Below are 12,585 nucleotides of genomic sequence, written 5' to 3' on the forward strand. Positions count from 1 at the left end.
AACACCAAATTACAGAAAAAGAAAGGTCAAGCCACGCTACAGGTGGTCTCTCATTAGAGGCATGATTCAAATAATCCTTCTGATAATGATATTTGCCATTGAGTTCAGCAATTTTTAGAGTAAGGCCAGAATTGTTGTGTGTTTATCGGTAAATCTTCTTCCTGAAAAAGGAATTTTTACAGGAATTACACTAATGGAAATTACTGCTGTGGTCTTTCACTGCAGCAGCCTGAGATGAATCATTACAAGGGGCACCACTTGAACTGCAGTGTGTTATATAGATAATGAAGTAGCATTTATTTAAATATGCATTAAATGCTCTAAATTGTTTAGCAAAAAATCAAGTTACAAACTCAGTCAAATTTTAAAAAATCTTACTGTTGCCATGGGGTTTAATATTTGTACAGGACCACAGGGTTCTTTTTACAACTAAAAGAAGAAGCTATGGAGCATGTGTTTCTGTGAAGGAGGTTACTGGGCACAGGAAGGTCATGATTCACAGCATCAGAGACTGCTAATTAATACATGGTGCTTTTCTGAGTGTTAATGAGTCAGTGAAGGATTTGAACTCAAAAGGACTTTCAGTGTCACAGAGAGGAAAGTGAAAACCTCTCAGACAAAGGCAAAATTGAGTATCAAGCTCCAGCCAGAATAAAGAATTGCAGAGCTGTCTCGTATAGGAATGAAAGGCACCTGCAATTTATGGAGGTGCAATCTTGACTTCTTTAGTTTCCCCATGCAATTTATGGTGGTGAACACTTGACTTGTTTAGCTTCCCCATCACCTCGTTAAAGATTTCTTGTTAAAATTACAGCTTTGGAAGTTCAGAATCTGTCCAACTCAGATCTGCTTCGTTCTGATGCCCATTTTATCAGACAATGTCTGCAGTGTTCTGCAAATCAAGTTTCTTTTCCCAATGAAACATGGTTTTTTATGCTTTCTTGACAACAATTATCTTTTTGTTATCTTTGCATATTAACCTTTTCTCTTCGAGGTTTTCACCTACACACTCTGGCACTGACTGCCCTGGCTGCTCTTCACCTCCCCTCATTGTTTCAGGCAAAGAATTTAGGGGTAGGTGTGGAAGAGAGGATGTCCTGCTGTCTTCAGTCTATGTGGTGCAGGTCATGAAGGTTGCTCTTCAAGCACCAGAAGGAATTCATGTGTTTTAGTGTTTTCCCATCTCTGTGGGTGTCAGTTTCTTATTCTCAAGCTAAATGCCTAAATACTTAAATGCCATAACATATTTTGAAAAAAGTAAAGTGAGCCCACGACCAGAAATAGCAACTGCATCATAGGTGGGGCTCAGACCCTTGCAAGAAATAATGCAAGTGGAGAATTACAAGAAGAAGTTACTGAAGTAACTGGCAAAAAGTAGCAGAGAACAGTGAAGGTGCAGAAGCTGATCTTACCACCTGTCAGGTGGAAGGTCATTGTGTAGCTGACTTAGCAGCACGGAGAATGTTTATTATTGTTCATGAAAGTCACAGCCGTCATGATCTACAGAGACCAGAGTGATAGTCTGGCTCACCCTCCTGGAGATGGAAGTCCTGCACTGATCCACTGGATTTCAGAGATGACAACAGTCCAAGTCCTCTGGAAGAAATAGTGGTTTTCACTGAGTGCATTAAGATTTGACTGTACACCAGGTAAAGTCAAATATTAATGTCTATTTCACTGTGCAAAGGGCCAGGGTATCCAAATATGGTTGTAATTTTTCTTTTACACTTCATGCTTAATAAATTCCTCACTGATTCCAAGAAATAAAAAATCCCTTTCTGTTCCCATGTTGGATCTGTCCGTAACACAGGACTCCCTCAGATTTACCTTCATTTGATGCTCTTGAACCCAAAGCAAATAGCAAATAGTGTTGAAGAAATGAGGGCAGTGCAGGTAGAGAGTTCCACCACCTACAATTGGAAATCTCTTCATCCTGGTAACTCATGGCCCCTTTACAACACAAACCCATTGTTTGTTCCTTTCCTGGAAAGCATAGAGCACTATTCCTGCCTTACAGGTTTAGGCAGAGGACTGTTTTCAGCCCTGGCACCCTGGGGACAGTTGCCACATGGCCAGGGGATAGGAGGACTGACCTTCAATCAGCAACAGCTGGAGCAGAAGAAATTTGTAAGAAAAAGGATTTTAAAAACGATGGTTTTGAAGATGGTAAACTACGTACACTTAAAGTTGCTGCCACATTAACTTTCCTTCTTCAGGCCTCAGATGCTTGTAGAAATGTGTGATAAGCTTTTCATCCAGAGACTGGAGACTGAGGATGGAAGGACAAAAGGAATTCTCTAACCAGAAGTCTTATTTGATATCTCTTTCGTAGCTTGAACATGTTCTCAGCCACACAGCTCTCCTTCACTTGTAATTTGAAATGGATTTCACCTGCCTGACAGTACATTAGCCATGCTTTACAGGGAGTAAGCAGAAGAATGTGCTGGATGAAGTGACTCCATGTGGAACATCTTTACAACTGCTTTCTGCTGAAGTGGAATTGGAAGCAGTGATCTACTTCCTTTTGGGAATTACATCCCTTCTTTTCCCTCAGTCTACCCATTTTTCTTACTTATTTTACACTTTCTACCTTACAGTCCTCAGCTCTCCCAGAATAAAATACAGGCTAAAGATCCCTCTGTCCAGAAAACTCTTAGAATGCTATTAAGAAACAGGGATAAACACACCTGCAAGTTCATAATCTCCAGAGTGCTCTTCTTACAGAGCTTTTTGCACTGCCCAGCACCTGAATCATCAGGGCAACTCTCAGAAATTAACCACAGACCTGAGTCCCCAGTCTCATCCCTGAGCTGAACAGCTTTTCCAAAACACAGAGGAGCAGAGCAGATCTTACATTTAATTATCAGCTCTCACACAGGGACCATGAACACCAAGGTTATATTTTTGAGCAGAGACCTAAGTCACAGTTTCCTTCCACATATTCCCTTATTTCAGTGAAGAGAAAAAACTGTCAGCACTGGACTCTGCACTTGTGTCCAGATTAAAGCTGCTCATTGGCTTCAGTGCAGCTGTTGGGTTTTATGCCAGCTAATGATCTCTCTGAGCTGGATTCAAAGTGACAGAATTTTAAGGAAATCTGTCATCATCCTGACAAGTAAAGAATAAGCTCCACCGACACTTTTCGCAACAGAGAAGCGACAGCATGGATTCAAATGCATTCTGCAAACACCCTCTCCTGGAGGCCCTAGGAACATCTCAGCTTCTGAAGCCTGAACACGTAGACCAGTTCCTGATCAAAACCTCCACTTCCAGAAGTTGAGCTGTGAATTTTCATCTGCTAAAATCTGAAATTCTTGTGCTTTACTGTGAATAATTTTCTTTCATCTCCCTCTGCACCCCATAAATATTCACTAGTTAGTTTCACTAGTTAGATTTCAAAAACTCCTGCAGATAAGGGAAAGCCCATGAACAGCTTTATACTGGTTTGTGGTTGGGATTTTTTAAATTACTATTATTCATTTGTTTTGTTCATTTTCCCCTGAAACTTTGCTTACCACTTCCAATTACTTATATTTTCTTCCTGGGAAATCTGTTGGTGGCTGGGAAACCACCTAAATGTGGGGGTTACATAAGACAAAATAAAATACTATTGCTTTATCTGTGAGAGACAGAAATGTCATTGTAAAACATCAGATTTCTAAAGCCACATCTGTTCTTTAAATAATTATATCCTTCTCTGGTGATTAGGAACTGCAACTGAGCAGATTTTTAAGATTCTGCAGCAATTGTCTGGCAGAGATCATACTGGCAATTCTGCTGATACACAAGGTGCCCATTAAACACTGCACTTCGTATTATAACAGGTAACCAGCACTGTTGTTGTTGTGGAAGTGAACTACTAAAACCTTTTGCATCATAGTTTTTCCTCAGAAGTTGTTATAAAAGTTAGGAAACTGCTTTTAGCCATGTTCCTCCTTTCTATACCCTATTTAAATTAAAAAGCACCTTCACAGGTAGTGGTAAAAGCTCAATCCATGCTGGCTCTGTCACTGAAGTGAGTGGTCACTGGCACTGCCCTCAGCTACATACTGGGTTGCCTTTTTCTCATTTCCAGCAAAAAAAGAGTTCACAGAGTTACATTTGGACATTGAAGAGGCAAACAAAATGAATGATAAAATGCTTCTTGTGAGTTGAGATCATGATTAGAAATGGAATTCCGAAAACATTTTTCCTCCAGTCCCATTTCACAGAACAGTTCTGAGCCAGACTCAGTGAGGCAGCTGCTGCACCCCATCCATCAATTTTTTAGATTTCAGTTACATCATTGCTTGTAGAGAATAGCCACAATTTCCCTTCCCAATAGTTGCCCTGTTTAGATGTTCCTTGTCACCTCACAGATCCTAGCAAGCTCAAGCTCCATGGGATCAGCAGGCAATATTGTACTGCCTACTTTTGTGGACCTGAGACCATAACTTTCTGTACCTGGATTCTTGCTGCAAAAATAAATGGCAACTGCATGGGATGCAAACCTCAAAATGATACTAAACTAAACCAGGGCATCAAGGGGGGAAAAGTCCTTGAGGTAAATAATTTGGTTTTGCAGCACTGAAAAGTCATACAAAAGCCAGAACCTCCTAGAAAGGCCTCAAAACCCCACAGTCCCACAGCCTTGAATGTGCCAAAGTTAACTGCTGCATTTTCAGTTTTAAATCCCAGCCTGCACTGGAGATTTCTGGGCCTGTTTCCTTTCAAGTTGGTATCTAGGTGTTCTCCCCAGCTGACAGCATTGAGTGCAATGGCAATGCATTACATAAAATGGAATATGCCAAGTTATGCAAAACCCCTGTCACTCAGGATTGTGTTTTCCTGTTTCTGCTGCTGTGGTTTCATCACATTGATGTTTATCATGTTGGTATTTTCATGCATAATTGGCACCCCAAGCCATAGATGTATGCTGATGCCAAATTCATCTCAACATCTTCCCAAATAAAACAAGTTCTCCACTTCCCACTCAGCAGATGTTTTAACAACAGCAGACAGAAACCAAGGAGTTCTGGAAGTAAGGGGCCAAGCTGAGGGAGCTGGTAGCTGCAGTGTTTGCTTTCAGCAGCAAGAAGCACAAACATCATTTGTCTGGGAGCACCATGTTATGCAAGGCACAGAAGACTCTGAGAAGTCCCAATACTTGTCCTGGCACTGTCAGAAAAGTTAGATGTACTGTAAAGCTCTTGTGTTTTCTTAAACATCATATGGCCTCCCTGTCTTAAGGGACCCAACAGCCATTTCACCTCCTCAGTGCTTGGCAGCATTCACATTTCCCTTTGTTTTCTTACACAGTGCCTCTTGTTTGTTTTCTTATCCATGATACGTTTTCTGCAGCAGTGAGACTCATTCTTGGAAATGATGGGCACAATCCATGTGTCCTACAGTAGATACTGTCCTGAGAGGTCACAGGGACAGCAGTGTTCACCGGGACACCAGTTCCAGAAATCACAGCTCTTTAGCTTTTCTCCTGCACCTTCATCCTCTACTTCCCAACAGCATGTTCTAGTCCTTCCTCTCAAGACTGCTGCCTTCACAGAAGATGGGACATCCTCCTGAGCCATCCATCCCTGCCCTGTGCAGCAAGATCCTCTGGTCTTGGCATTCCACAGCCCTGAGCCTGTAAAATCCAAGCACTCAGTGCTCAAGACAAGTGCTCAGGCCCCTCTAGCTCTATGTCACCCACCTCTTGAGTCTACCCCAAACATTAAACCAGGTCCAAATGGGATATCACCATGTGCATCGTCACAACTTCATGTGTAACAGCTTCCTCACAGTAGAGCGTGGGGCGGGTTCTAAAATTTGGGGTGCACCTAAAGAACAGTCCCTCATGGTGTACACCATTGTTTCAGGTATAAAACAGTTCACTGATATGAAATCCATGATTTCCAGTATTTGAGATGCAAAAACTATACTGTTGGCTGCTGGAGCTGTCACACCTTTTTTGGAGAGCCACTAACCAGCAGCACTAAATAAGTTTTTAACCCCTTTTAGCTTGTAACAAATAAATTATTAAAATACCTTAGCAGTTAATAGCTTTTAACATAGCCATTCAATTGATATATTCCTACTCTTGCTGTTGGACTGCCCAGGCTGTTGGTGTTTCCCTGCTAAGTCTCACAGCCAACAGCAGTTTGTTGTGGTGGCCTTGCCAGATAATACTCAAAGGGTTGGTTGCTTGATAAATGCTAATGGGTCTTCAGAAGAGAGATCCAGGGAAAATTTCTTCACCATGAGGGTTGTCAGGTGTTGGAACAGGCTGCCCAGGGAAGCGGTGAAGTCATGTTCCATAGGGGAGTTTAAAAGACCCTGTAGATGTGGCTTTTGGGGACATATTTCAGTGATGGGGTCAGCAGTGTTGGGTTAATGTTGGGGTGTAATCTTTAGGGTCTTTTAAGCCTGAATGATTCTGTGATTCAATGATCTGATAGTTAAAGAAATTTAAATATCCTTATTTGACATACTGCTGTTTTGCAATGCCTGTACTCATGACAATCCTCACATCTTGTTCAATGAATTGTCAAGCCAGGACAATTGTGGTGATGATTTTCTCGGGACAGAGAGTGCATAAACCCCACTTCACTGTTACCTCAGAGCCTCATCCAGGTCTGAAGAAAGCTTGCTCTTTCCACTTCTTACAGGCACAGATATCCAAATCTGGAGGGACTTTGTAAGGCTATCTAAGCCAAGTACCAAGAAAACTCATGTCTGGTGATGAATCTGCAGCTATTGCATTCATTTATTTTTAATTGTACTTGAGTCACCAGCAAACCTCCAGGCACTCTGAATACAAAAGTCTCAGCATTTCCTAGTGCCCTTTATCTGCTTTGTAGTGGTTATTCACCTCTGACACTGAGTGTTGAATCAAGAAACACAATGTAGAGAATCCACATAGTGAACATTAATTTCAACAGCTATTTCTTCCAGTACACTGGTCTTTATATTTTCAATTACTGGTATAAATGTAAGTAACTGCCTCTCCTGAATTATGAGTTTTATAAAAAATAAATACATATAATTCATTATTGATTCTTCAAATGCTGATTTTTCAGACTTCATGATTTCTCTGAAACCCTAGGCATTATTCCATTATTGGTTTATAGAAAACAGAAAGACTCTCTCAGTATAGGACTTTCAAAACATAAGAAAGATGAAAGAGAGAGAGAGCATGAGAAACAGAAAAGATTAGAAAAAAGAGACAACTAATAAGGCAATATTCAGAGCGAGACTATGGTATTTACCTCTCCTGTCAGGACACAGATATTTGTGGTTTCCATCTTGTCACATAATCTTCCCAGGAGCGGACTACAGAAAGTAAGAAAGCAGCAATGACAAGTGATGAGTCCTGTTTCCATCCTGAAGTTTTTATCATCTGTTGAAGCAAGTAACCTTTAGCACTCTTAGCAAATCATCACTGAAGTGCTTCTGGCAGCATTTTGCATTGTCAATCCACAGAGCTGCAAGCAAATCTTTTCCTCCTGAGACTAACCAGCAATAGGAAGAAAATGGAAGTCCTTGAATAACACAGAGGGTTAAAACAAATGTTAACATTTATCCTTTGAGAAGGAGTTGATCAAATATAAATTTGCAGACACAAAATGATGCTTAAGAAAAAGCAGAGATTATCAGAAGCTGGTAGAGCACTGGATACAAGGGATGGCTGAATAACTCCCTTGTACAGACTTCCCAAGACTTCCCACCAGGCATATGGTGTTGCTAGAGACAAAATATTAAGCCAGATGGACTTCTGATCTAATGAACATTCCAGTGTTGTCATCATTTGGGGTGGAATTTGACAGCATGCTCAATGCAAAGCAAAGCGTGGGCAGTCCCCAGTAAAGGATTTAGGACAGCAAATTGCATGGAGGTGTGGTTTACTGTTTTTATACCAGCCTTTCTCATTCAGGCTTAAAAGTTTAGTCAAATGCAGACATTGGTGACAGTCTGAGTGAGAGATGTATTCCAGTGAAGACTTTATCTGCAGATCAGATGTTGCATTGCAGTTGGCATCACTAGGTGAGCTACTAACTCACAACAAGCACCTAAGTTGGCTTGGAAAATGCCAGTGTGGTTCAGTGTTGGATCTTAATGGACTTTTCAGTCTCTTCACTGAAACTCTGAAGAAATAAAATCTAAAAATAAAAGTCCTGACTGTGGAGATGATCTTCTTGGGACAGAGAGTGCATGAACCTCACTCCAAGTTCCTTCTTTAAGCAGGTCATCTTCAGTGTCTCAAGACTGGGGTTGGCAGCATTGTGCTGGAAGTCTCCGTGATGTATTGTCACAGCCCAGCTCCTGTTATTTATGTTTTCTGGCACCTGAATGCTGCTCCCACATTCCCAGGCAAGAACATTTCCCTCTGTGCCCACAGTCCTTCTGGCACAGCACAATGGCCAGCTCCAGATGGAGGCATACCCTGCATTGTTTGTCCCACAGCCGTCTACACCAGAACACATTTAAAAAAAGCAAAAAAAAAGCCAGGACTCCCTCCATACCCACAGATTTGGAATTAGCCGCAGGTCTCATTCCTGGGTTGCAACACAGGGACCACGTCAGCAGACCACAGGGTGATAAACACCTGCCCATTTTAATTTTCAATTTCAGGTAAATATTACCAGAAATACAGCATCCAAAAGATCTTTTCCTGTTCCTTTTCAGACTAAACTGGGTGACAGTCAATTTACATCCTGCCTCTGTCGTTCCTAAAAAAACTGCAGACATTCTTTTATCCATGGGGTCGTTGAAGAGAAGACTGGGAAAGGTCTTTTTATGGCTTTGTAATGCCCTGCACTCTGTTCTGCTTAGATGATAATGCAGAGGCCAGATGGATTGGCAGAATGCTTCTTTGCTTGCTTTTTGCCAAGCAGTGCATAGCTGTGGTGAGATCATCTTTCCAAGCTGCTGTGATGTCCATGAGCCTCCTGGGAAGCAAATAAAGCGTGACTGCTTCAGCCTTAGCTCTGTTTGGCTTCCTGTGCTCTGAAAGTTTGGCCTGTTAGAGGCTGGTGGTTGCTGAAGGGTTTTTAATTAGTGCAGATGGCAGCACTTGGCCAACTCAAGGAAGTGCTTGGCATAGTGGAAGATGCTGCCTGACTCCTCCATGGCAGCTTGAGTCTTCCTCCAGGAGCCACTAAGTGCTCCAAAAGCAAACAGAAACTCCAGAAAGAGGGTCTGTGAAACCTGGACTGGCCTCCTTGGGGCTGCAGACTGTGGAGTCAGTTCAGAGAACGGCAGGGCACAGAACTGCAAAAAGACTGTGTGTGTATATCCATGGCTGTAGCCTGGGCCATGCAGAGTGGAATTCTCCCTCCTTCTCAGTGCCAGGGGAGACTTTTTGGTGACCTTTCAGTCCTCAGTTTGTCTGTGAGGAATGGCAGCCAAGACTGTGATATGGTGTCTAGACTTCTAGAAATGAACTGGGGGTGCTAGCATTCTGCAGAAGGTTAAATTTGATCTCTAAGAACAAAGTAAAACATTCTGACAAAACAAATCTAAGCTGTGTCCTTTGCTGGATACCCAGAGTCCAGAAGGTGGATTGTAGCCAGCCCAGAGGCTTCTCATAACAGTTTCTGAAACATTGTCTGTTCTAGAGACAAATAATCCCAATAGACACTTACATTTGGGTGTTCAGGGTGTTTAATGGAGATTATTTTCAGCATTTGAAGAAAACCCTGAGAGTACACAGACAAGCTATTTAGTCACTTGGTAAGTCTTTCCAGGATTTTCCTGGGGGGTGGGAAGCTGCCTGCAGGAAAACACCCAAAAAGGCAGGTCCACGAACTCTGAAGATTTCTGGGGAACCATCGCCACACTAGAGCGAGACACCAGATGTGATGGGAGGCAAATGGCTCTGCTAACCCTCTCCTGTCCTCCCCTCAGCTCCACCACCCGTCCCAAGGGTTCCGGTTCGGCACGGTGCGGGAGAGCAGCGCCGAGGACTACGTGAGGCAGAGCTTCCCGGAGATGCACGAGTACATGCGGCGCTACAACGTCCCTGCCACCACCGACGGGGTGGCCTACCTGAAGTGAGCCCCTGCAAACAGCAACATACCTGCCCCCAGCCAGCTGTTATGATCTGGTTATTAAAATTGTTAAGAGAGATGCTCAGTTTAAGGTGAAAATGAGGCCAAAGTCAATAGTACTGATTTTATTTGACAGTAAATGTGAGAGAAAGAGAGAGAGAGAGAGAGAGAGAGAAACAGTGACAGAGAGAGAGATACAGAAAATATCACCACTCCATGGATGCTATGTCCCCCTGATCCTCTCCTTCCCAGTGCTGAGGATCCCACAAAACACAGGAGTTCAATGAATTAGTACACATTTAAGCCAGGTGGGAATGCCTGCCCAGGTTGGGGGTGCCATCAGGCAAGGGCAATGTATAAACTCCTGGCAAGTTCCTGAGCTTGGGAGCCCTTCATCAGGAAGTGAGAAACATTCAGAAAAAAACATCCAGTCTAATAAAAAGCTGCCAATGAGGTTCCTCAGTGTGGTGGGAGGAAAGGAGATTCTCAGGGATGAACCATAATTTATCATTAAAATGAATAAAAGAAGAACTAGACTGGTAAAAAGTAATAAAAGTCTTGTTGCTTTACAGAATCGTGGTTTCAGTGTGCCTCAGAAATATTTGTGCTTAACAGTCTGGGGGCCACACAACTCTTCCAGGAAGCCTGGGAGGTGGTAATAAACCTGAATCGTTCATTCATTTTATCTTAAAAGTTGCCCGGCAGATGGCCTGAGAACTTTTCACCACAAGCTTTTTCTTGCTGTTTCTTGTTTATATATTTCTCCCCAGAGCCCTCCTCTTGATAATTAAGGCACATGTCAGTTCTTTGGGTCAAACTGGAGTAAATGGATTGAAATCAATGAAGTAATCACATCAGGAGAACACTCAGGATTTTAAATGGACAGGAACGGAGAGTGCAGTCCTGGGATATGAGATGAGAACAGGCACTGCAGCTGTTCTTTTGTGTCATTATTTTTATCTAAGCATGCTGTTCAGAAATGAGTATTTTAGTAAAATTCAGTCATTGTGTTCATGAAGACAATACAAGAAAAAGATAGATTTACTTACTTGGGTGAAAGAAATACTTTACCTCATATTCAAGGAGAAAGGAGGAGAAATGCCTTTGAATAAATTATCCTTCTGGTTTTTCGCTCTAATATCCCCCAAGTTTAACATCACAAAGAAACAAAGGCAGCAACAGTACTTTAGCAATTTTTTATTTTCTCCACTAAAGCCTTGTGGCACTTTTGATTGAGTCAAAGTCCAACATTTTGTAGTGATTTTTGTCTTTCAGAACAATAATATTTTGTGGGAGCAAAATAAATCCTAAACACACTGACTGCTTTTAATGAACAAAGTTTGCATTTCATGCACAATTCCATCCTTTGAAATACAAATCAGTTTTCATTTTCAGTGTAGATGTCCAAATAGCAGTCCCTGGTCCCCGTTTTCTTGTTTTTCAAATTACTGTCTATGCAGTAATTTTCCAGAAAACTGCATAGACAAATGTTCAGTGTCACTTAGACAGTGAAGTGATTGTGTTTCTGACTTTGGTGTTGAATACAGGCACGATCCAGAGAAACTTGATGCCTTCATCATGGATAAAGCACTCTTAGATTATGAAGTGTCAATAGATGCTGACTGCAAGCTCCTAACTGTGGGAAAACCCTTTGCCATTGAAGGTAATAACCATTTTTATGACACACCTCTCTGTTCCTCATGTGCTGAATTTGGTTTGTTGTACTGTGGTATTCTCAGTGTAAATATGGAGGTGAAACTGAGGACCCCTAGAGGATTATGACAAAATCTTCAGTGATTGAGCAGAACAAAAGCTCTTCTTTTCTTCTGCGGTTTTTTTTTTGTTTTGTTTTTTTTGTTTGTTTTGTTTTGGTTTTGTTTTGTTTTTTTGGGTTTTTTGTGGGGGAGCGGTTGGTGGGGTGTTTTTTTTTTTTTGTTTTGGTTTTTTTTTTTTTGGTTTGGTTTGGTTTGGGTTTTTTTTGTTTTTTAAATTTTGTTTTAGTTTTGGGGTTTTTGTTTGTTTTTGTTTGTTTGTTTGTTTTTGTTGGCTTTTTTTTTTGTTTGCTTTTGGTATTGGGTTTTTTTTGAGATCTCATATCACTTTTACCAACTGTTTCCAGGCCAGGGTGGAGCTTTGAGCAGCTTGGTCTACTGGAAGATCTCCCATGGCAGGCATTGGAATGAAATGGTCTTTTAGGTCCCTTCCAACCCAAACTATGCTCTGATTCTATGATTTGTTGCCATGCTGTATATAGAAATTATTCCAAGTGCTCAGACAGTGTGTCTGCAGACAAGTAGGAGGCAAAGTCCATTTCCCTGCTTGTCATGAAATAAAGAGGCCTCTGAAATGAGGTTTTTTTTCTGCCAGCCCTCTTTATTGATGTGTGTTCAAAACCCTGTTTAAATGTGTTCAAAATGCAGCTCTGCGGTTTCACTCTCATCTGAAACAGGCAAATACTGTTCTCATCTTAAAGGTCAGCTCAAGATTCCCACTTGAGAAGGGAATTGAGACGGGAATTGAGAAGGGAGCTAGGTGCTTGGCCTGCAGCCTTGAGAAATTA

The 12,585-nt window shown here is 41.8% G+C and overlaps 1 protein-coding gene across 3 annotated transcripts in view; it reads left to right on the top strand.

Annotated features, from left to right (window-relative positions):
* The window catches only part of GRIN3A (glutamate ionotropic receptor NMDA type subunit 3A), a 67,385-nt gene that overhangs the window by 37,459 nt on the left and 17,341 nt on the right, over window positions 1–12,585 (top strand). For all 3 annotated transcript variants that reach the window (XM_064402989.1, XM_064402990.1, XM_064402988.1), the window contains exons 4-5: window positions 9,883–10,028; window positions 11,573–11,688. In XM_064402989.1, coding sequence (XP_064259059.1) covers window positions 9,883–10,028; window positions 11,573–11,688 — 262 coding nt within the window. The remainder of the gene's footprint in view (window positions 1–9,882; window positions 10,029–11,572; window positions 11,689–12,585) is intronic.

This window comes from Passer domesticus, chromosome Z (assembly GCF_036417665.1).
Source record: "Passer domesticus isolate bPasDom1 chromosome Z, bPasDom1.hap1, whole genome shotgun sequence".
In the NCBI taxonomy this organism is placed as follows: Eukaryota; Metazoa; Chordata; class Aves; order Passeriformes; family Passeridae; genus Passer; species Passer domesticus.